At 46.9% G+C, this 21,188-nt stretch overlaps 2 protein-coding genes and 2 non-coding genes across 4 annotated transcripts; all 4 read right to left on the reverse strand.

Annotated features, from left to right (window-relative positions):
- Nucleotides 1-7,399: 7,399 nt before the first annotated feature.
- On the reverse strand, nt 7,400-10,483 carry sox19b (SRY-box transcription factor 19b). The gene is made up of 2 exons (XM_028991776.1): nt 9,645-10,483; nt 7,400-9,101 (listed from the first exon to the last, which is right to left on the reverse strand). The coding sequence occupies exons 1-2, from the start codon at nt 10,289-10,291 to the stop codon at nt 8,855-8,857; spliced, it is 894 nt and encodes a 297-aa protein (XP_028847609.1). The 5' UTR covers nt 10,292-10,483; the 3' UTR covers nt 7,400-8,854.
- A 5,198-nt stretch (nt 10,484-15,681) lies between these two features.
- eif4a1a (eukaryotic translation initiation factor 4A1A) lies at nt 15,682-20,057 on the reverse strand. The gene is made up of 11 exons (XM_028991683.1): nt 19,979-20,057; nt 19,038-19,086; nt 18,815-18,947; nt 18,393-18,532; nt 17,830-17,998; nt 17,564-17,673; nt 17,335-17,478; nt 16,919-17,056; nt 16,522-16,611; nt 16,167-16,246; nt 15,682-16,058 (listed from the first exon to the last, which is right to left on the reverse strand). Exons 1-11 carry the CDS (start codon nt 19,999-20,001, stop codon nt 15,914-15,916), a joined length of 1,221 nt encoding a protein of 406 aa, XP_028847516.1. The 5' UTR covers nt 20,002-20,057; the 3' UTR covers nt 15,682-15,913.
- Nucleotides 16,725-16,868, reverse strand: LOC114802992 (small nucleolar RNA SNORA48). The gene has a single exon (XR_003751851.1). It is a non-coding gene; the product is annotated as a small nucleolar RNA SNORA48 (small nucleolar RNA).
- On the reverse strand, nt 17,151-17,290 carry LOC114803012 (small nucleolar RNA SNORD10). Its single transcript, XR_003751855.1, has one exon. It is a non-coding gene; the product is annotated as a small nucleolar RNA SNORD10 (small nucleolar RNA).
- Nucleotides 20,058-21,188: the final 1,131 nt, after the last annotated feature.

The following is a 21,188-nucleotide window of genomic DNA, read 5'->3' on the forward strand; positions in this document are numbered from 1 at the left end:
AACCTGCAAACAACTTTGTTAATGTAACAAATCCCCATGTCAAACCGTGATCAAAAATTGATTTATAGCAGAGATCTTCAAATTTTGTTTGTCACATATACTACATACATGGTTTGATATGCAGTGAAATGTTTTAGCAACTGCTATAGACCTCAATATTGCAAGTATACAGTGAACCAATATGCAAATATTGCAAACATAACCAAATATTACACTTTTGTGTTTTTAACATAAAATACGTGTAACAGGTAGGTTGAAGGTGAGCAAGTGAGAGTAAAGATTCTGGGGGGGGGGGGGGGGTAGAGTCCAGAAGTTATTGAAAGTGCTGGAGTGTATTAGCGTTCTGCCCTCTTTGGGCAGCAATAATATTGTCCTCCATCAAAAGACTTTTGCTTGTAGGAGATTGTTCATTCGTTTATGCAGTATGGAGAGACCGACCCCCTGTTCTTCTAGAACATCTCTACATACCAACTCCATTGGTCTTTTTTCAGTTACTGTTACAATGCGTAGATTCTGGAGACCCTGGAAACACCCGGAGTTAAGCGTCTTGCTCAGGGACACAATGGCCTAGCGGGTGAGGAAGTGGACCCACAATCGGACCGCCCCCCACACACTGCTCCCCGGGCGCCTGTCATGGCTGCCCACCGCTCACTAAGGGTAATGGTTAAACGCAGAGGACACATTGGACGTTGTGTCGCATTGTGCTGCGCTGCAGTGTTTCACAATCTCTCCACTTTTTGTGTATTTGTCGTAGGATCCCACCACCCTTTTAAAACCTTTAGTCACTTTCATTACCGTTAACGAAACAGATTAAAGGGAAGAATGTGTGTACAGCTGGTGCAAATCATATTACAGGTCACCACTAGGTGGCAGCAACCAGCACGTTCTGGGCTCTACCTACTGTACCGGTGGGTAGTAGCCTAGTGGGTAACACACTCGCCTATGAACCAGAAGACACAGGTTCAAACCCCACTTACTACCAAGTGTCCCTGAGCAAGACACTTAACCCTGAGTGTCTCCAGGGGGGGACTGTCCCTGTAACTACTTATTTTAAGTCACTCTGGATAAGGCCGTCTGATAAATGCTGTAAATGTAAATGTATAGATGATCCACCCCACATCAACCACTCAAGAAAATGTGCAGGACAAGCGGCCTCCAGGACGTTATGCCACACTGGATTCTATAAGTGTCAGCAAGGGGTATGAATTCATAATTAGTCTGGTTTTTAGTTTTACTATTTTCACCTGGCATAGTACTGTGTGCTCAAATGTGTTTTGGCCTAAGGTGGCCACCCACCTACATAAAAATACTTCAGATTTTACAAACTACTTTCATCTTCTTTCATTTTGACTGCTTTGTTTCCCAGATTGAAGTTTGTGGACAGCTGACCAATCGGCACACCGCAAGAAAACGGTATACACTGAAGTGTAAATCCAGATGAAAAGTTTGGTTGAAAAATGCGACGACACTGACTGTGGGGAAATTCGAACGTTGATTTCCGAGCGGTGCCTTATCGCGTGTTTTTTCGCCGTGGGAGGTCTGCCCGTGTCTGTCTGGTTCTCTCCTCTCGCTCTCTCTCTCCCTTTCCAGGCATAGCTCGCTTTATCAGCCCAGTGTGTGGCCCGAGCTCCTTATCTACCCCCCTCACCTGAGAGCGTGTCTCTCCCCCTCCTGTATCTCTGCATCGCCGGAACACGCCACTGCCCCACCTGTGTGGGGGTGTCTGGCGAATGTTTCTCCAGGCCGATAACAGCCGCTCTTTCATGTGCTCAGCTGACTGGCTCTCGGTTAAGGTGGGGACTCAACTGGCTGCGCTCCATGAGGCGCAATTCTGCTGCCGGGACCAGAATATCCACTTCTGGCCTTTTTTACTTCGACGCCGGAGCCATGTCGCCCGCAGACGGGAACTGTCTGTGCCGTCTCACGGCCGCCCAGAGTAGCCCCTCTCTCCCCGGCATTCCCTCGCTCCTCATTGTTTGCTACGGGACCAGTCTAGCCCAGGGTGTGTCCGACTCATTAGTTGCGCCTGCCATTCATTCACAAGCAGCTTTGCAAACAGTTCCTCTATTAGGAACATTAACCCCACTCTAATGTACACATATCTGTCAAAGTCGAGTGCAGCTGGGCACACAGGGGGTGGAGGGGCCTGCAGCGTGCCGCAGAAACACCCAGCATGCCTCAGGGTGACGTGCAGGCCTTTTTTTTTTTTTTTTTTTACAACAAACAAGTTGATTTTACTGAATCTTCGCCATCGCGAGAGCGCCGGGAATGAAGACGTTGCAGATGTCTGAAGCCAGAGGTCCAGGGCTTGCGTTGAGGCAAATGAGTTGGGGTCCGCCTGCTTCGATAAATGTCACTCGGCGCTGGGACAGCATGTGTTGAAAGGTGGAAATCTGCTTGGCATCCGTTGGGAGTTTGAATTACACAGTGATTACACAGGGGCAACACTGACATACAACACAAAAGTGTATTTTTGACGGATCACAGCAGGGGAATCTGTGGACGAGGCGACTGTGAAAAGAGCAAAACGACTCGCCAAGCCCACGCCACACTGGGCTCAAGACAACCGTCAGTATATTATATATATTAGTTTTACTATTGACAAAGGGTCTAACAGTTCCTGAGACAAACAAAGTGAAGTGATTGTCACATGTGATACACAGCAGCACAGCACTCAGTGCACAGTGCACACAGAGACATTTCCAAAGACAAAGGGTCTTTGAAGGGTATAAAGGCCAGAATGCTGTGTTTAGTTTTACTAGTATTCAAAAAAAAAAAAAGTGAAGTGACTGTCACATGTGATACACAGCAGCACAGCACACAATGCACACAGTGAAATTTAGCCTCTGCATTTAACCCATCATCCTGAGTGAGCAGTGGGCAGCCATGACAGGTGCCCGGGGAGCAGTGTGTGGGGACGGTGCTTTGCTCAGTGGCACCTCAGTGGCACCTTGGCGGATCGGGAATCGAACCGGCAGCCTTCTGAAATGCTGTAAATGTAAATGTAAAAATGATTACAGGGCCGCTTCCTTAACCGCTAGGCCCCCACTGCCCCAGTGGTGGCCTAATATACTGCCCCCAGTATATTAGTATATATATATATATTTTATATAATATATATATATATATATATATACACACACACACACACACAACATCCCAGAAGCAGGACCACTACCTCTGCCTTTGTGCAAGGTGGAACAGGGGAAGCACTGCCAGAACCCTGCAAAAAGACCTCCAGCAGGCCACAAATGAAATGTGCATGTGTCTGCTCAAACGGTCAGAAACAGACTCCATGAGGGCGGTATGAGGGCTCGACGTCCACAATGGTTTTGGTGGCAGTTCTTTGGGGGGCCGCACAGCCCTCCATGTGCTCGCCAGAGGAAGCCTGACTGCCATTAGGTACCAAGATGAGATCCTCAGACCCCTTGTGAGACCATTAGGTTCCTCCTAATGTGAGGCAATGCTAGACCTCATGTGGCTGGAGTGTCAGCAGTTCACGCTGAATCCAATTGGACATCATGTGTCGCTCCATCCACCAACACCACGTTGCATCACAGACTGTCCAGGAGTTGGTGGATGCTTTAGTCCAGGTCTGGGAGGAGATCCCTCAGGAGACCATCTGCCACCTCATCAGCAGCATGCCCAGGCGTTCTAGGGAGGTCATACAGGTACGTGGAGGCCACACACACTACTGAACCTCATTCTGACTTGTTTTAAGGACATTACATCGAAGTTGCATCAGCCTGTAGTGTGTTTTTAAAATCCAGACGTCCATGGGTTGATACATTTGATTTCCATCAATAATCATTGTGTGATTTTGTTGTCAGCACATTCAACTAATTAAAGAACAAAGTATTTAATAAGAATATTTAGGATGTCCTATCTTTGTGTTCCCTTTATTTCTTTGTATATATCGAGAGAGAGATGAAGTGAACAAACATGCCATGTTGTTTGTTACGTGGTCAAATTTAGTGTTTTTTTTTTTTTTTTCTGACCCAAAACACTCCGACCAATTAGACCTAATTCAGGCTAACTTTGGTTTTAGGATAAGACAAAGTGCCCATATTTGAAGCAGACAAAACATGAGGTCATATCTCGCTGATCTAACCCCCTCCTCCGCTCCATCATTGCGTGACTGGCCTCCCTCGGCTTTTGTCGTGTGAATCAAAGTATGCGGTGGATGGAGCTCTTGGTGGCATTTCAGCCAACCGTGGCCGTCCGGCCTGAGAAAAAATAGCAAACACCCACTCGCTCACCTGTGCGCAAACAGGCTTTCGGGCAGGTCTGTCAACGAATTGTGCAAGTGAGTGATGATCTGTAAGCCTGTGCTGACGGCTCGGAAAAACCTACAGGCTCGCGGGCCTGAATCTCTGCCGTCTCAGACCGCTTTCCCTCTTTCACGGGAGCTGTGCTGGCACGTCAAGATTTTTTTTTTTCTCTTATCATCAATAATAACTGGAAATTAAGGCCAGATGCAATGAATTAACTCCAAAATGCCTATGGTGGGAGCCACAGATTTTCATACTCACTCACATCCGGCTGATTGTTTTGTATTTTTATCTTAGCGAGGACCGCACAGGCAAATAAGTATTTATACTCGCCCAAAAATTTGTGTCAAAGGTGACAAAAAAATATATGTAATTTTTTAACACTCTTATTACTGCCCTGGCATAAGTGAAAGAAATCTGAAAAAAGACCAGAACAGATTAAACGCATATATTATTTACCAATGGGCAGCTTATTCAATGTACTCCATATTACAGGGGTGTATAGTTTTGGCAGTTAAATATATAATAATGGGGTGGAAAAGTGAAGGATCTGAATTTGGGGGCAGAGGGCCACTTCGTACCCGGCCCCTGCGCTGCCTGTCACAGATGTATAAAAAAAACAGTTTGTGTGTGTGTGTGTGTGTGTGTGATGTGTGCGTGCAGAAGGGGAGCGGTTCACCGGCTTCCCTCGGAATGCAGGTAAATAATACGCAGCGGTCGCCATGGCAACCTTTGAAGTGTTTCCTGGGGCAACGTGGGGCTAGGTGTTCAATGTGTGTGTTTTTTTGTTTTGTATTAATTTTTTTTATATATACGAAGATCAACAAGCCCTGGGCTGTGATGCCATACACCCGTCCCTGCGTGGATTAATCCTCACAAAGCCACTCCGGTTTAAAAATTCGCCATCGTGTTCTCCTTTCTTTTTTTTTTTCTCTTTTTTCCTGACGTCGCTCGCAACAACTGCCAGCATCTCGCACGCATTGTTTACCCGAGCTCACCGAAACCATGGCAACCACTTGTTGAAACCTCACTGGTCGTTGCTAAGAGATTGTACACATCCCAGCAGAACTTCCAGATCCTCCTCCCCCAGTCCTGGCTTTTATCCCATCGTGGAATGACCTCTCCAAAAAAAAAAAAAAAAAACAATTATTCAAAAATACATTTTTAAGCAGCGTGAAGGAAACTATTTGACCTTTAACCTTCGTATTACCTTGAAAAAACCTGACCAGCACAATTTAATTGCAAACCAATTTGTCTGAATCTAAATATTACGAGATTATTTTAGCATCAGAGAAAGTAGAATGAATAGCATGGAACAGAAACACCACGTTTACACGTTTCCGTGCTGTGAAGATGCAGTATTCTGACTACCGTTTTCCAGTAATGAGAAAATGTCAATGTGCACTTAACTTCATTCCTTTCCTTGAAATCCTCTCACTTCCCCCCACGAGAAGAGTAAACCGTGTGCAGATTCATGTCCGTGAGCAGCGGTGGTTGAGAGACTTTGTGAGGTACTTACACCCCACAACACTCCGTCTTTATTTTGTCTGTGCGAGAGATGACCCACAATGTCGTATTTGTGGACAGAATCCGTACAGACTTTCCACCAAGCGTCCACTTTTTAGGTTCCTATTTCGTTTCAGGCAAGAAGTGAGGGAACCGGCACTTTATGAAACTCATCTGTGAAAATGGAGGTCAGGCCCTAAATCATTCATTTTTTTGGACAAATGGCCTCGATGAGGTATGGTTTCTCTGGTAAAGCACTGACTGACCCAAGTTATGTCTGGAGTTGGACGTGTTTCCCTGCTGTTTTGCACAGCCTGTTGAAGGCCGTGGGCCCGTATTATACCAGACCAGACCAGGACTAGTAGAAGAAGCATCCAGCCGACCATGATGAACCTACTTTAATCAAATACTTTACTCAGTATAATTATTACTAACATCTGGGTGGACTCGCACAGTTAAATCAGGTGTGCGGGAGGAGCGGGAGCCTGCAGGGTCAGCGGCCAGGCTGCACCCCGCACCCCCAGCTCTCATCCCCGCCCCTTGGCCTTCGATTAGCCGCTGCGGACTCCCCAATTTCCATGAGAATGGCGGCGGGCGGTGGAAGGGTTAAGCCCGGGCTGGAGAAGAAGGGAGGCGAAGGCCCCCGAATACAGCGCTAATTTTCTGCTCGACGGGGGAGCGGGAGAAAGGGAACAAAGCGCCCCGGGGGAGGCGCGGAGGAGCCGCGGCTTTACTGTGTGCACCTGCGAGCTGAAAGGCGGCGGACAATGTGCGGCCCGGACGGCCAATCACGGGCCGGCCAGCCGCCCGCTTTCACGGTTGCCAGGTCTTGGCACAGGTTCCGGGCCGGGCGCTTCCCGAAAGCGGTTGGTGGCGGGCCACGGGCTCGCGGATGACGACAATAGTTTTGAGTAAAAGCGACGGGATTTAAATGACTGGTTTAAACCTATCGTGAGTCCGAACGCAATAAGTCATTCACAAGCGAGAGAATGGCGAGAAATAGCTAGAACGTCCAGAACTCGCAGCTCCGAAGAAGTCGAGTCCTCCTCTAAGATCTAATAGGATTAGGAGGAAGAGGAGTCGTAGTGCAAGCAGCCATCGGCGTAGCATACATCAACATATAATTATACAATCGTCCTCATGCATTCTAATCAAGAACGTGGTGAATACTTTCCGTGGTGAATACATAAATTTAATCTAAAAAAATCATGTTTCTAAAGCGACGTAAAAGCAGCGACTCTGGCAACCCTGCTTCTGTTCTCTGAGCCTAGACGCACAAACCACAACTTGCCAGTTCCACCGGTAAAATGTGCTTGCTATAGGCTTTTATTTAGTGCACTTTTTGTCACAACAGGATGACATCCTCATAACCCACTTCAGAGTGATAGGCCATTGATAGGATAATGATCGATTAAAAGTCAATTCAAACAGCAATCCTTACTACTTCACTCATAATAATATCTTTTTAACCCTCTAATCCAGTAACTGCTGTTTTGCGGCCATTATAACAAATTGAATCTGACATTTTAGATTTTATGTGCGTATCTAAAGATTGGCATATTTCGACAGCTCTTCAACATATTCACTCTATATAAAATTCAATCAGGACAAGAGAACTTATATTTATTTAAATTTTTTTATTTTGTTATTCCACCCCTCCATACAAATGTTTCTCTTTACAAAAAAATAGCCCTTACTATAAGGGTCATTAAAACGGGACTTACAGGCTGCACAACAAAGTAGTGAGACTGAAGTCTCAAAGTATTTACACATGTAATTATTAAAAATACAATAACCATTAAACAGTAAAAGGTGAGTTGCACGCTTGGGTCGCAAATGTAAACATTCATGTGTTTCACTGTACTCATAAATTACAGAACAAAGCTAAAATTAGTGACTAGAAAAAAAAAAAAAAAGAAAAGGGGATTGATGATCACTTCCAAAATATCACGACAATCCGTGCATACGGGAAATTATAAGTAACAATTGGGGGGGGGGGGAGATATAGCAGCACCTTTTCATTTATCAAAATAATAATTATTATAATAAACATAGGTGGTGTTTGAAGGAAAAAGTAGTTTGGTTAGTCTCGCTTTTAACAGAGCATCCAAAACCCAGCAGCACTGCGGCCATGAAGCTGAAGGAGAAAAGAATAATGACAAAACCCAACAAGACCGTTCAATAAAGTTCATACTCGTTTACTATAAAGTCCCCGTTCAACATGCGCTAAATTTTATAAAAAAACATTATTATAAAAGAATTCATTAAAAGCAGTGCAGCAAATTCACATAAGGTGATCACAGTGTCTTGGCTAAAAGCATACAGAGACACACACAAAAAGAAGAATTAAAAAAAAAAAAAAAAAAAAAGGTGGAATATGTTAAGAGTGCAAAGATCTGCAACCCCTTTCAAAAGTGAGTGCATTGTTTTTTTGTTTGATCGGTCAGGTTAAAGCGGGTGCAGAGCTCCATCTTGGCATAAAAGGAAGTTAAGATGGCGAGCGGTGGAATGTTGCTCAAACGGCCGAAGACCTGCCAGACAACCGGGGTTCTGCAGTATCGCCTTATTAACCTAACGCTCCTCAGGGCTCACCTCAGTTAGGTTTCCCCCCATTCATCTAGTAATGGGGCGTTTAAGGGCACACACAGCCTTTCACCATCTGGGGCATCGAATGGACGCATGATTTATAGGTCATGGTCCAAAAGGACTGATTGGCTCATTGTTGTCGAGCCCTTTTAATGCCCGTCTTGCGCTCTTGGACCCAGTGATACGACGACAAACGGCCCAGAATGATCCAGGGTTGTCACAGGTTACGGTTTTGCAAGGCAGTTTTGTTAAAAAGATATTTACACACAAGAATTACACTAAATATGTACACCCGTCCTTCATACGAGGCAAAACTTCGGAAGGAAGAGTCACCAAGCAGCAGCGTCCAGCATCCGCAACTGTCCTAAGTCCGGAGGTAGAAAACAGCCCAGCGTCAAGTCGCTGCTTCCTGCCGCGAAAGTGTTCCCAGAACCGGAGCAGGAAATTCAGGTCCCCAAGAGTCAAGATCCCGCGGTCCCACGCCGGGCCAGTCAGATGTGAGTGAGCGGGACCGTGCCTCCCAGGTAGTGCTGCTGGACACTGGAGTAGCCCCTCTGGGCGTTGGGGTCGGCCGCGTCCCCACCCGGGATGTACATGCTGATCATGTCCCTCAGGTCACCTTGCAGCGGCCCCCGGTGGTGGCTTGGTGCCCCGGTCGGGGAGTGGGACACGGCGTCCGGCTTCACCATGGACATGACGGGGCTGGGCTGCTGCGGGCTGCCGCTGTACGACATGGGGCTGCAGGGGGAAAGAGAGGAGATCCCGTTAACTTCAGCTCAGTAATTACAACACAGGGTCACGCGGGGACATGGCAGCAAACCCCACAATACTGGCAGAAGCGCTGAAACGGTTCCTGAATCTTCTCACCGAAGATTACAGGGTTAGGGCAAAATTAAGGCCGAGCTTTAACAAGTTACAACACCACCACGGTCCGTATTAACACGATTTGTACCGTTCAACGTGGCCCAGCAAGTTTTTACAGTCTGTGAAAGAGACTAATGTTTTTTTTAATCCCTGTAATCGGGCACATTAAAAGTGATAAGAAGCAAAAATTAATTTATTTTAAATAAACATTTTTTTTCATATTATCAGACAACTTATTTTAGCTGATATCGTATTATTGGGGAAAAGAAAAAAAAAAAAAAAAAAAAAAGTTTCGTTTTTTTATGTTCAGGCAGCCGAACGGACCACCTCTTGCCCCGGGACGCACCTGTAGTTTTTAAACCATTTTAGAACCTCCACATCCTTATTTTAACCCGCTTTTTTTTTAACGCTCCGCACCTGTACGAGTTGGCGCCGTTCATGTAGCTCTGCGCCGCGCTCATGGCCGGCGGGTACTGGAGGGCGGACAGGTCGTAGCGGTGGAGCTGCTGCGGGTAGCCCAGCGCCTCGCCCTGCATGCCCGCGTAGCCGCCGGCGGGGCCCCAGCCGTAGGCGTCCATCCTCGGGCTGCCCCCGGGGCCGGGAGCCGCCGAGGCGGCGGCGGCGGCGGCCGCCAGCAGGTTGCCCGCGGCCAGCGGGTACTTGGCGGCCTGGCCGTCCTTCTTCATCAGCGGCTTGGTCTTCCGCCGGGGCTTGTACTTGTAGTCGGGATACTCCTTCATGTGCACCGCCCGCAGGCGCTTGGCCTCGTCGATGAAGGGCCGCTTCTCGGCGTCGGTCAGCAGCTTCCACTCGGCGCCCAGGCGCTTGCTGATCTCCGAGTTGTGCATTTTGGGGTTCTCCTGGGCCATCTTGCGCCGCTGGCCCCGGGACCAGACCATGAAGGCGTTCATGGGTCTCTTCACCTTGTCCATGGGGTCTCCGGCCGCGGGGCAGGCGGCTTTTGACCCCGGGTGTCCGCCGCCGAGGGGCGACATGCCCGGGCCGTTGTGGTGCGAGGGCGGCTGACCGGAGGTCTTCAGTTCGTGTTCCATCATGCTGTACATCTTAAATAAAACCTTTTTTTTTTTTGATGTTTTCTTCCCGACGTCTCTCTCTTATTTCTTGCCTGAAATAAAGAAACTGCAGGTGCCACGGAGTTTAATTAAACTCTATAAACTAACTTTTTCTCTCTTTCGTTCCCCGACGGCGACACGCACACACGCTGCCGCACGACACTCGAGAGAATGAAGGACGGGAGGATGAGGAGGAGGAGGAAAACTTAAAAAAAGAAGAAAAAAAAAGTTTGGTGAACGCTGCGCTCGCGCGCGCCCCTCCGCTAATTGTATTCCGCCCTGGACCAATGGCAGCGCGCCGTGCCCCTCATTTGCATAACCAAGGCGGGGGGGGGGGGGGGGGCGTGGCGACCTGTTGCTGCGTGGGCGCGTTTCTCGAAGTGGCGCCTCGTTACGAAGGTTAGGAAACACGAACCAGAAAAACATTCCTATTTATTTCCTATTCCTTTGGATTACATTTTATAACAAAATAGACAAACGAATTAACTTAAAAATGGCCACTTAAAATATATATCGAAAAATAAGTTGTAGCTTTTGGTGTTCGTGCAGTAAAGTGATATCTAAAAGCCTGTGTAGATCATGCAGAGCCTGTGTAAGCTTGACCAATGTCAGTGAGGATAAAAAAAATCATTTAGCTCATGAAATCCACGAGGCGCTTCATCATACAATGTACCTAAGCTGCAGTAAAAAAAAATAAAAATACTGAGTAAATGACACTGGAGAATGCTGGTTTGATGATGTTCTCCAGTCCTCTGAATTTCTTTACTTAAGGCCATCTCTCAGCGAGGGGGTGTCTGTTTCTGCCTTTAATTCAGAGAGTTAAAAACGAAAATGGCAACTTCGGAAACACGAGAGGTCTACAACACTATATTGAACACACAACAGAAGGACCATAGTTTTACATTTACTTTTAAGGCATTTGGCAGACGCCCTTATCCAGAGCGACTTATAACGTACTTCCATGTTACAATCAATGCAGTGATCAATTCTGGAAAAAGTTGAAAAGCATAATAAAGTGATCTGTGTAGGCCAGTGAAGGTAAACAAGGTGGAAAGATAAAAAAGCGGGGACATCCTCGTTGGACGTCGGCGGGCCTAAAGTAATTCAGGAGCCGCCTGGGGACACCGAGAGGACGTGCCGTTGTCCTTCTTGTGCTGGAGCCGTGTTGTGCCTGTGCCGGGTGTGGTTGTCTGAAAGGGCACTTGTGGGGATCCAGGTGTGTGTGTGTGTGTGTGTGTGAGTGTGTGTTTTGTACAAGGCGCAGGTGTTGAGCCTGAAGAAGAGTTTCTGTTCGTGACTGACAGTTACGCCCCAGTGCCAATCAAACCCGGGATTGTGGGGCTCCACTGTCCCGTTTCCGTTTCCAAGGCAACCCTCTTTGAAATCCGTTCCAACCCCCCCCCAGTCCCTCTCTCCCTGCCTCTCTCTTCATCTTCCGCCTCTATGAATTATCTTTTATGTTAAACTTTCCATGGCATCTTCACTCTTTTGTTTTGCGCGCACAAACCCACACGTGGACCCCGTCGCACCTTCTCGGCCCCCGAATGCGTGTGCGACACGGCGCCACCCACCACCTCGCCGCCGCCGCCGAGCCAGAGATCCTGTTTGGAGCCGCTTAAATTGAGACCCGAAGCAAGTCGCAACAAGGTTCCCAGTCCTGCTCGGTGAAAAGAGCGGAGTGCGTGGGGCCGGGCTGCAGCTCTCCTCATCTACCGCTGCCGAAGCCGGGACAGTGAGGGGGGTCGAGGGTCAAAGGTCACCGAACCAGGAGAAAGGACTTCACGTTTTAAATAAATAAATAAATAAATAAATAAATATATATATATATATATATATATAGTACATAATTCTTGTAATTCTTGTGCACGTTCGTTCATTTTGTGTGTTACAACTTTCTTAGTGGAAAATTCTGAGTGACGTCACAGCGTTCGCGGGTTTTTTTTTTTTTGGCGCTCGTGTCGCCCAACACATGGGCGAGTGTATTACACCGCGGTTTACTCGCACACTACTCTACTATTAGCATCGGTGTCGAGCGACGCGCATTTCCACGCATGACAAAAGCGCGGCGCGGCGGGAGAGCGAGCGAACGGCGACCGGCGTGGAATCTCGCGCGCCGGGCCCACGCTAACGCGACAAAGTGGCCCCAGACTATTACCTCACATTTACAGGCGGCGGAATATGACAACTTTACACGCGGCTGTCCACTTTAAGCAGCAGAAAACGGCGCCAGAGTGACCGAAAGGGGCCTTTGTTGAGCGTTTCCCACTGATTTCTCCTGCTCTTGGCCTGGTCTCCTTAAGCACACGTCAAGTTTTAAGAGATTCGGACGCTCATTGTTTTGTCGTGATATCTGCACATTCTGATATTTCAATTAGGGTGCGAGGACTTGGGAGATCCTCCGAAAAGTAAAAGTGGAGCGATGACGGAAAAGAGAGGAAACCTGAATGAGCGGAAATTAAGTGGGATGAAATTAGGGAACGGGGGAGAATGATAGATTAGAGGAGGCAGAAGAAAGGGGGAAGGATGGTGAGAAGGTTGAAGACAAGGGAGAGAGGAGCGCTATGGAAAAGAGAGGGGTTTTGTGGAAAAGGAGACGGAGGGCGAGGGAGGGAGTTTTGGTAGTTCTTCAGTCCCCTGACAGCCCCATTCAGGGCTCTTCTGTTCTCCCCTCTTCTCATGTAAATGCCGCCTTCAGTCTCCCAGCCATCCGTCACCGGCCAGAAAGGCCTTGGCAGGCCCTTTACGAGCCTCCCACTCGCATAATCCCCCGGCCCACAATCGTGCAGCCAGCAGGGGGGAGAGGGAGGCGGCGGTGGGGGTTTCGGGCCGAGTGAAAGTGGTGGAAGGGCCACCTACGCTGAACAACAATAATCAAAACATAACATCGTACGAGGTGCATGGCCGGAGGGAGCAGAGCCAAATGCGGAGAGATGCAGAGAAGGTCACTTTCCCATACATCATCATCACCTTGCCAGGAGGTGACCCCTTAGAAGGTCAAGTTGACTTCTGAGTTTTACTCTTTCTGGTAAAACTTTAAAAAATAAAAGGTGCTTGTCAAAGGAGAAGAAGATCTCAAAAGGCCAAAGTATGAATAATATGAGCGAAAGTACAATGATGGGGCAAACACCATAACTGTGTGTCCTCTAGTGGGCCCTGCTCAGCACTGCACCCTGTTCCTGGGTGTCCTGGGGGGTGGGGGGCATGTAAATCCACAAAAAACTACGATCTATCGAAGCACATTTTATGACACTCGCCACCAAGTGCTGCAGTAGGTCAGGCTTTCAAATATTCTACAGATTCCCAGATTATCGGACTGGGACAAAGTGGGGAGAAGAGGGAAGGAGTTGTAACGACAATCAAAGAGCAAATATCTAAGCGCTCTCTCACCTGTAGCTTTTTGAAAATCCACAGGTTGTGTAAAACGCAATCTCCTGCAGATAATCTCACCACGGAGGCGGGAAGATAGCCAGCACTGCGTCAGGGAATTCCAACACACGGCTTCCACCCATTCCAGCAGAGCCACTAGGATGGCCGAGAGCGTGGGGTTTGTCATGTTTGTGGCTTTGAAAAGGTTAGAAGAATGTGAAATGGTGCCAAGTTCCCATGATGCATGGCGCACATCCTCAGTAGAAAACGCGCCTCTGGAGAGTTCACCCACGTAACCCGGCAAACATGACGCTGCCAGTCAGAGTGGATTATTCTCCCATTACTGCTCCTTGGAGGGCCGCCTGACACCGAGTCTGGCGAGTGGACCAGCCATGTTAGATTTCAAACCTTAAACACTGCGGTGAAGTGAACACTTCAGGTTGGATATTCGTCAGATATTCGGATATTCACTATGAGCACAATCTTCCACAAAGACCCCAACAACGCACCCCAACAACAGCACCTAAAATCGGGCAAAAGACTCCGAAGCATCATGGCCAGGACTGAGAGAATCAGGAGGAGTTTCTATCCTCTATTCGATCCTACAAACCTCTTACATGATGTTTTCCTTGTTTAATGTAGAGAAAGTTTTCTATTATTTTTCTATAGTCTGTATAGGTATTTAAGTATATATATGTGTGTGTGTGTACATACATATATATATATATATATATATATAAATAAAAAGCAGACTTCCTAACCAGCACAGTAAGTGATGAGCTAACATAATAAAATTTTTACACAGGCATATATATGCATATAATAAATTCCAGTGTTAATTTTTAATGTCGCCAGTTTTGACCCTAAGAAACACATTTCAACAGGACATTACTAATGCTTCTCCCTTGTTCCATTTTATTTGAATTCTATAACTTTTACTTAACTATGCAGTCAGACCAGGTGGTTCCGGATGCATTTCACCGCATGTTGTACTACTGTAACTATGCATGTGAGAAATTAAATCTTGAATCTTGACTTGTTCTTAATACTTTCAGTAGGGTGGGTCCAAAACATAGAACTGTGCTGCTGAATGGGACTAGTCAGACACATCTTAATTTTGAGGGTCCTCTGAACCCTTGATTTTATATTAATATTAAATATATGTACAGACACACACTTCTCAATAACTTTCACACAAAAATAGATTGATATCCAAAACCAACCCTCTTTCACCACAATGACGTGAACGGACAACGATTGGGGAGGGGATTGTAAAAGCAATATTCCACACATGGAATCATTTTTAGAACACATTCTAATTCCTTGCACATGTAACCTCAAACTCCACACTAAAAGGAGGTGCCGGTACATAGCATTAATATAGGCCCATTGAAACCCCTTTCATATAAGTAAAAAAAAAAAAAAAAAAAAAAAAAAACTGGCAACATTAACCAGCATAGTAAGTGCTGAGCCCCCTTGTGGTACAAGTAGCAAAGGTAAAACTAAAACAAAACAAAAAACAAAGCCAAAATAACTTGTTAAAAATGAATACCTTTATTTAAGACCATTAAAATAAATACTATACAGAATCCAATGTAGAATACACTTAATACACTGCTTCTGTCTTAAAAAGGTTAGGAAACTTCACATTTTAATAAATCCATTAACAAAAAAAAAAAAAAAAAAAAAAAAACTAAACCCCACATCCCACAAAAGCACCCATCAGCAGGTATGCTTTTTCGTTTTTTAAAGGAGAAAAAAAAAAAAAAAAAAAAGGGCTTCTAAATAATTGATCATTTGCATTTTGGTCCTTATGTGAAGACCCCGCCAATATACTTTGGTGAGGTAGGTTATAGAGTGACTTCCATTACAATAATGTATGAAGAAATATAAGGTCCGTTCACAAAGTGACAAGTGAACGACCATCTGTCCTACGCCATCCAACAATCCATTTTTTTTGTGTTTTTTTATAATAATGCCATCCATTAGGGACCAGATCCACACTTTGCAAAAAGAACACACAAGCAACATTTACTGGAATTATTCATACCTGTAAACAGAGAAAAGGGAGGGAAGAAAGGTAGAACACTGGAAGAGGGGCATAATTTCAATACAGACACTCAGTCATCATTAAGCCACTGTATAAAGTTGAAAATGTATCCTCATGAAAAGCTGGGTCAACATTTGCATGTGTTTAAAACAAGCAGATGATAAATAGGGAGTCTCCGTGGGGAAGGGGTGGGGTCCCTAAATCAGATCGGCCACATTCATGGGCATCTCTTCCACGGTGGTGTTGTAGAAGGTCTCAATGTCACGGAGCGTGCGCTTGTCATCTTCAGTCACCATGTTAATGGCCACGCCCTTCCTGCCAAAACGACCACCACGACCAATCCTGCGTAGAAGAGAAATCAAACAAATTTAACTTCTGTGCTTGCATTCCAAATGAATAAAATAGGTCACACACACAGGACCGGACAAGTCCAGAGCTTCTGGTGCACACCTGTGAATGTAGTTCTCCCTGTTGGTGGGAAGGTCATAGTTGATGACCAGAGAGACCTGCTGCACATCAATACCGCGGGCCTGTGGAACAAGAATGCAGAGTCAAAAACCAGTCCAAGGTTAAAACTGCAGCCACCAAAAGCCACCCAGCTACTGGGGAGCCACACAACTCGACTGAATGTCAACTGCTTATAAGTTGTGACTAGGGGTTTTGGAGTCCAGGTCACTGTGGAGAGCAGCTAGGATTCTCTGCCAAAGAACATCATTCCCGCATCGGCATGAGACAGCCAGGGGGAGAGGGAACTTTGGCCCACAAAAAGCAGAGAAAGACGTAATAAAATGTGTAAGAGACGCACCAGCAGGTCAGTTGTGATTAGAACTCTACTGGAACCAGAACGGAACTCCTTCATGATCACGTCTCGCTCCTTCTGGTCCATGTCACCATGCTGCAAGCACAAAAAAAAAAGGCATGGAAATTTACAAACTTGAATAAAACTTACTTTGAGGACCTTCAGGACCAGGACACTAGATATTACTCAGGTCATATTAAAAAGCATAACGCTGTGTCCATGGCATGAACCAGCCTTGAGCTCACTGCACAGAGGTGACTGGGATGAACATGGACTTGGTTTACTCTCCCCCTGACAGATATAGAACTCTGCGCCACTGACTAGACACCGCCTTGCCCAGTTTGTCCGGGGGAAGATGGAACATCGGTTCATTAAAATACATTAATATTAAATTCCACCTCACCAGAGCAGAAACTGTGAAGTCCCTGGCGTGCATCTTCTCAGTCAGCCAGTCCACCTTCCGGCGAGTGTTGATGAAGATGACCGCCTGGGTGATTGTCAGGGTCTCGTACAGATCACACAGGGTGTCCAGCTTCCACTCCTGCAATAATTAAAAATACGGAATGTTTGAGAAGAACGTAAAAACTGCTACAGATGGTTTGAACAACAGGAGATGGAAGAGGCAGATGGCCACTGTTTTCAGGCTCAAGAAGTACTGATCATGGCCCCAGAGCCCTGAGGTCTCCGGATCCCCAGCGAGCAGAACGCAAGCTGGAGAACAGAGACCACAAGGAACTCTGGGATCAGTTGACACGCATTGGGATCATCATTAAACAGTTCAACCACATGAATGGAGTAGGAGCCAAACCCACAACAGACCTCCTTCTCCACATTGATGTAGAACTGCCTGATGCCCTCCAAGGTCAGCTCTTCTTTCTTGACCAGGATACGGACGGGGTCGCGCATGAACTTTGTGGTAACCTCCAGCACTTCCTGTGGCATGGTGGCTGAGAGCAGGATCACCTGACACCAGATCGGGTCACATTAGCATGCAAGTCTGGGGCCAATTACGTGGATCCAACAGAAGTGTGAAGACGGAAATGCCCACCTGGGTGTTGGACGGCAGTTTCTGGAAGATTTCATAAATCTGATCCTTAAAGCCACGACTCAACATCTCGTCGGCTTCATCCAGAGCAAACTGCTTGATGTACTTGGGGGCTTAAAAGAAAAGAGGGAAAAACTAAAAATTTAGTTTGTTAATGCAATAAGTGGATAATTTATATAAAGTCGAAGAAAGTTGACTAGGGGAAAAAAGAAAAAAAAAAAAAAAAAAAAAAAGGGGGGGGGGGGGACCTAGGCACCCAGGTCTCTTACAGAGGTATCTGCGGTTCAGCATGTCGAAGACCCGACCCGGAGTACCCACGACGATATGAGGCACGTCAGCCTGCAGCTTCTGCACGTCGTTACGTACGTTGGTGCCACCAATGCAGGCGTGGCAGGTAGCACCCATGTAGTCGCCAAGAGCCAATACCACCTTCTGGATCTAGAAGATCGGAAAAAGCAAAACGTTAAGCATCGGAGGCAGTCTGGATTGCAAAGCTGAGCGTTATGGCTCAACATGTGTCCACAGCATGAACCAGCGCATCACTCACAGTGCAGAGGTGACTGGGATGAATATGGACATTTTGCTTTGCCCCTAACAGATTAAGGATTCGGTGCCACTGCCAGGCACTGCCCTGCCCAGTTGTTAGGGGACCGCTGTGGCATTTATACTAAAATTTCTACTTCATTTCAAGGCTCCTAGTGTGGATAGGAACCTATGACTCTGCATGTAAAAAAATGGCCAATCAGACTCAATTAGAAGACATTTGCACATAAATGAGCTATTTGGAACGCAAACATCAATACCATGTGTGGCATTCTTACACAAAACTAACCTGCTGGGCGAGCTCTCTGGTCGGAGCCAACACCATAGCCTGGGTGGCTTTGAGCTCCATGTCAATCTGCTGCAGGATCGAAATGGCAAAGGTAGCGGTCTTCCCTGTGCCCGACTGAGCCTGTGCAATGACATCATACCCTGCAGAGAAGGGAGAAGGAAAATCAACAATAGCCAACAGCAGAACGCAGGTACAAAAAAAAAAAAAAAAGAAAAAAAAAGAAAAAAAAAGAAAAAGAAAAGGGGGATGTGGCCATAGCATGAACCAGCCCACTCTCACGGTACTGAGATGGCTGTGATGAATACGGACCAATTTACTCTTCCCCGACCAGATATAGGATTCAGTGCCAGTGTCAGACACTGCCCTGCCCAGTTGATTGGGAAAGCACAAAGAATATAAATCCTAATGAGTTATAAACTCACCCTTGATGCAAGGGAGAATGGCTCTCTGCTGAATGGCAGAAGGTTTCTCAAAACCATAAGCATAGATTCCCCTGAGAAGGGCCTCACGCAGGTTCATGTCATCGAAGCTGTCAACAATCTCCTTCCAGTTGCTCTGCGGGAGAAATAAAGGGCATTAAAAGCCGAAAAGCGCCAGGCCTGGTCGTAAAAGGTGGAGCCCCTTCCATCTCCGCCAAATAATCACCTCAATGATGCCATCTGGCTCCATGCCTTCGGGGCCATTGTCTCTAGGTCTGAAATTCAAGATGGAGGAGAGAATTTTTTTTACATTCACGTTATATATAATTTTTTTTTAATTCATTTTTTTTTATCCTGCCCATATCCACTATCACGTACAAAGACGGCGTGGAACTAAAACCCAGCCAAAAACCGGTTATGAGTTCAGTGTAGGCCGTCGCCAGGCGAGACGAGTTAAGGCTCCGCGGCCACGTTTCGCGTGTCTCGGAAAGAAGCTGCAATGGCGGCGAACACGACGGACGGGGGCGTGGCCGTGGGACAAAATAGGTGGGAACTGCTGGCACACTTAGCGCCCAGTGCGCATGCGCAAAAAATAAAAATGGCGAGGCCCTGGCACGGTCGTCGCTCGGAAAAACCACAATGGCAGCAGAGGGGAGTCACGCGCTCCGGTCCGTCCGCGTGGCGCGGGCGAACGCGTCGACGACGAATAACCACGCCAAAAAATACCCGCGAACGGTCTAGAACACACGAGACAATTTAATAGAGAAATCACAGAAGCGCGAACGATCCGCCGGATCGGCGATGACGAGTTTCGGGCGGAGACCGCAAACGGAGGCCCGTCATTGTCTAGCCGGCGTCGCGGTGAACCATGTGCTCTACGCAGTCAGCCATGGCGATATTTTACCAGTACGCAGAGGTTTTTTTTATCGGTTTGCGGTCCCCTTAGGAACAAAGGATCGCCGATCGCGTTAAAATCGGATATTTTAACACACAAAAGTCGACCTTTACGAAATCCGCGGCAGAAGAGGTACTCGAGGCAAAAATGAAATAACTCAATCGCGTCCGCTAAGCTATTCACGACTACGACGAAGTTCATAAAAATAACAGTTCGAGAGCCCGAGAACAAAATCCCATCAAATTACAGCAAAAAGCCGGTTAGCGCCTTACCTATCATCGTGTTCAGCCGACATTATCACAAAGAAAGAGGGTAGGGCGGAAATGTGCTATATACTTCAGCCTGCCGAGGACACGGACGTACTGATTGGAGGACGCCCCTGTCAATCACGCCACAGGACACCGCCATCTGAGATCTCATAGGCTAAAATGGACGCCAATTACGTAGAGCCCCGCCTTCCTTATTACGTACGCCGTCGCCGACCCACTTGGCCAGTGATTGGCTCCAGCTGGGAAATGCGGTCTTTTCGCGCTGGTCCCAGGTCAGTGTGACGATATCCCTGGTGATGGTGAGGAAGCTGGTTGAGAGCACAGGCGCTGGTGCTGGAACAGCCAGCCTTTACGAGAAGGCCGTTCCAGCAGGCACGTTGAAAAAGATGGCAAAAATGTTCCCAGAAATCGGTCACGTAAGCCTATATAACACAACCCGTCCGAAGTTCATCTTCCTTTTTGTAAACTCAAATCACAGTGTACCAAAGATCACATCCAGTGTGAGTAACTACGCAGCGAAGAAATGTCATTGTTTCAGTCCTACTCGATTCCCAATGAGGCTTCTTTATTATAGTAAAGTGAAGTGATTGTCACATGTGATACACAGCAGCACAGCACACGGTGCACACAGTGAAATTTGTCCTCTGCATTTAACCCATCACCCTGAGTGAGCAGTGGGCAGCCATGACAGGCGCCTGGGGAGCAGTGTGTGGGGACGGTGCTTTGCTCAGTGGCACCTCAGCGGGTCGGGATTAGAACCGGTAACCTTCTGATTACGGGGCCACTTCCTTAACCGCTAGGCCACCACTGCCCCAGTGGTGGCATGGTTTTGGTAGTGGCATGGTTTGGCTAAAGCAGGTTAAACTGACAATTCCCTCTGAAATTAATAAAAGAACACGCTGATGTGTAAAAAAAGTAAAAAAAAAAAAAAAGGATGTGTAAGTGGATGACTTAGAATCCCAATAAGATGCAATGGTGCAAATCTAGGCTTGAATTAAAAGTTTAACATTTCTACAACCAGTGACATTTACACATATGGCATTTATCAGACGCCCTTATCCAGAGTGACTTACAGGGACAGTCCCCCCCCCTGGAGCAACTTAGGGTTAAGTGTCTTGCTAAGGTGTACAATGGTAGTAAGTGGGATTTGAACCTGGGTCTTCTGGCTCATAGACGAGTGTTACCCACTAGGCTGCTACTACCACCCTACTGT

This window comes from Denticeps clupeoides, chromosome 1 (assembly GCF_900700375.1).
Source record: "Denticeps clupeoides chromosome 1, fDenClu1.1, whole genome shotgun sequence".
Lineage (NCBI taxonomy): Eukaryota > Metazoa > Chordata > Actinopteri > Clupeiformes > Denticipitidae > Denticeps > Denticeps clupeoides.

Excerpts from the sequence above, each read along its gene's own strand:
- sox19b (XM_028991776.1), bottom strand. The coding sequence starts at position 10,291 with ATGTACAGCATGATGGAACACGAACTGAAGACCTCCGGTCAGCCGCCC. Across the intron at positions 9,102-9,644 it reads AACGGCGCCAACTCGTACAG|CCCCATGTCGTACAGCGGCA; the intron begins GTGCGGAGCGTT and ends TTCCCCCTGCAG.
- eif4a1a (XM_028991683.1), bottom strand. The coding sequence starts at position 20,001 with ATGTCGGCTGAACACGATGATAG. Across the intron at positions 17,674-17,829 it reads GCTGAACCGCAGATACCTCT|CCCCCAAGTACATCAAGCAG; the intron begins GTAAGAGACCTG and ends TTTTCTTTTAAG. Across the intron at positions 16,059-16,166 it reads AGGGAGAACTACATTCACAG|GATTGGTCGTGGTGGTCGTT; the intron begins GTGTGCACCAGA and ends TCTTCTACGCAG.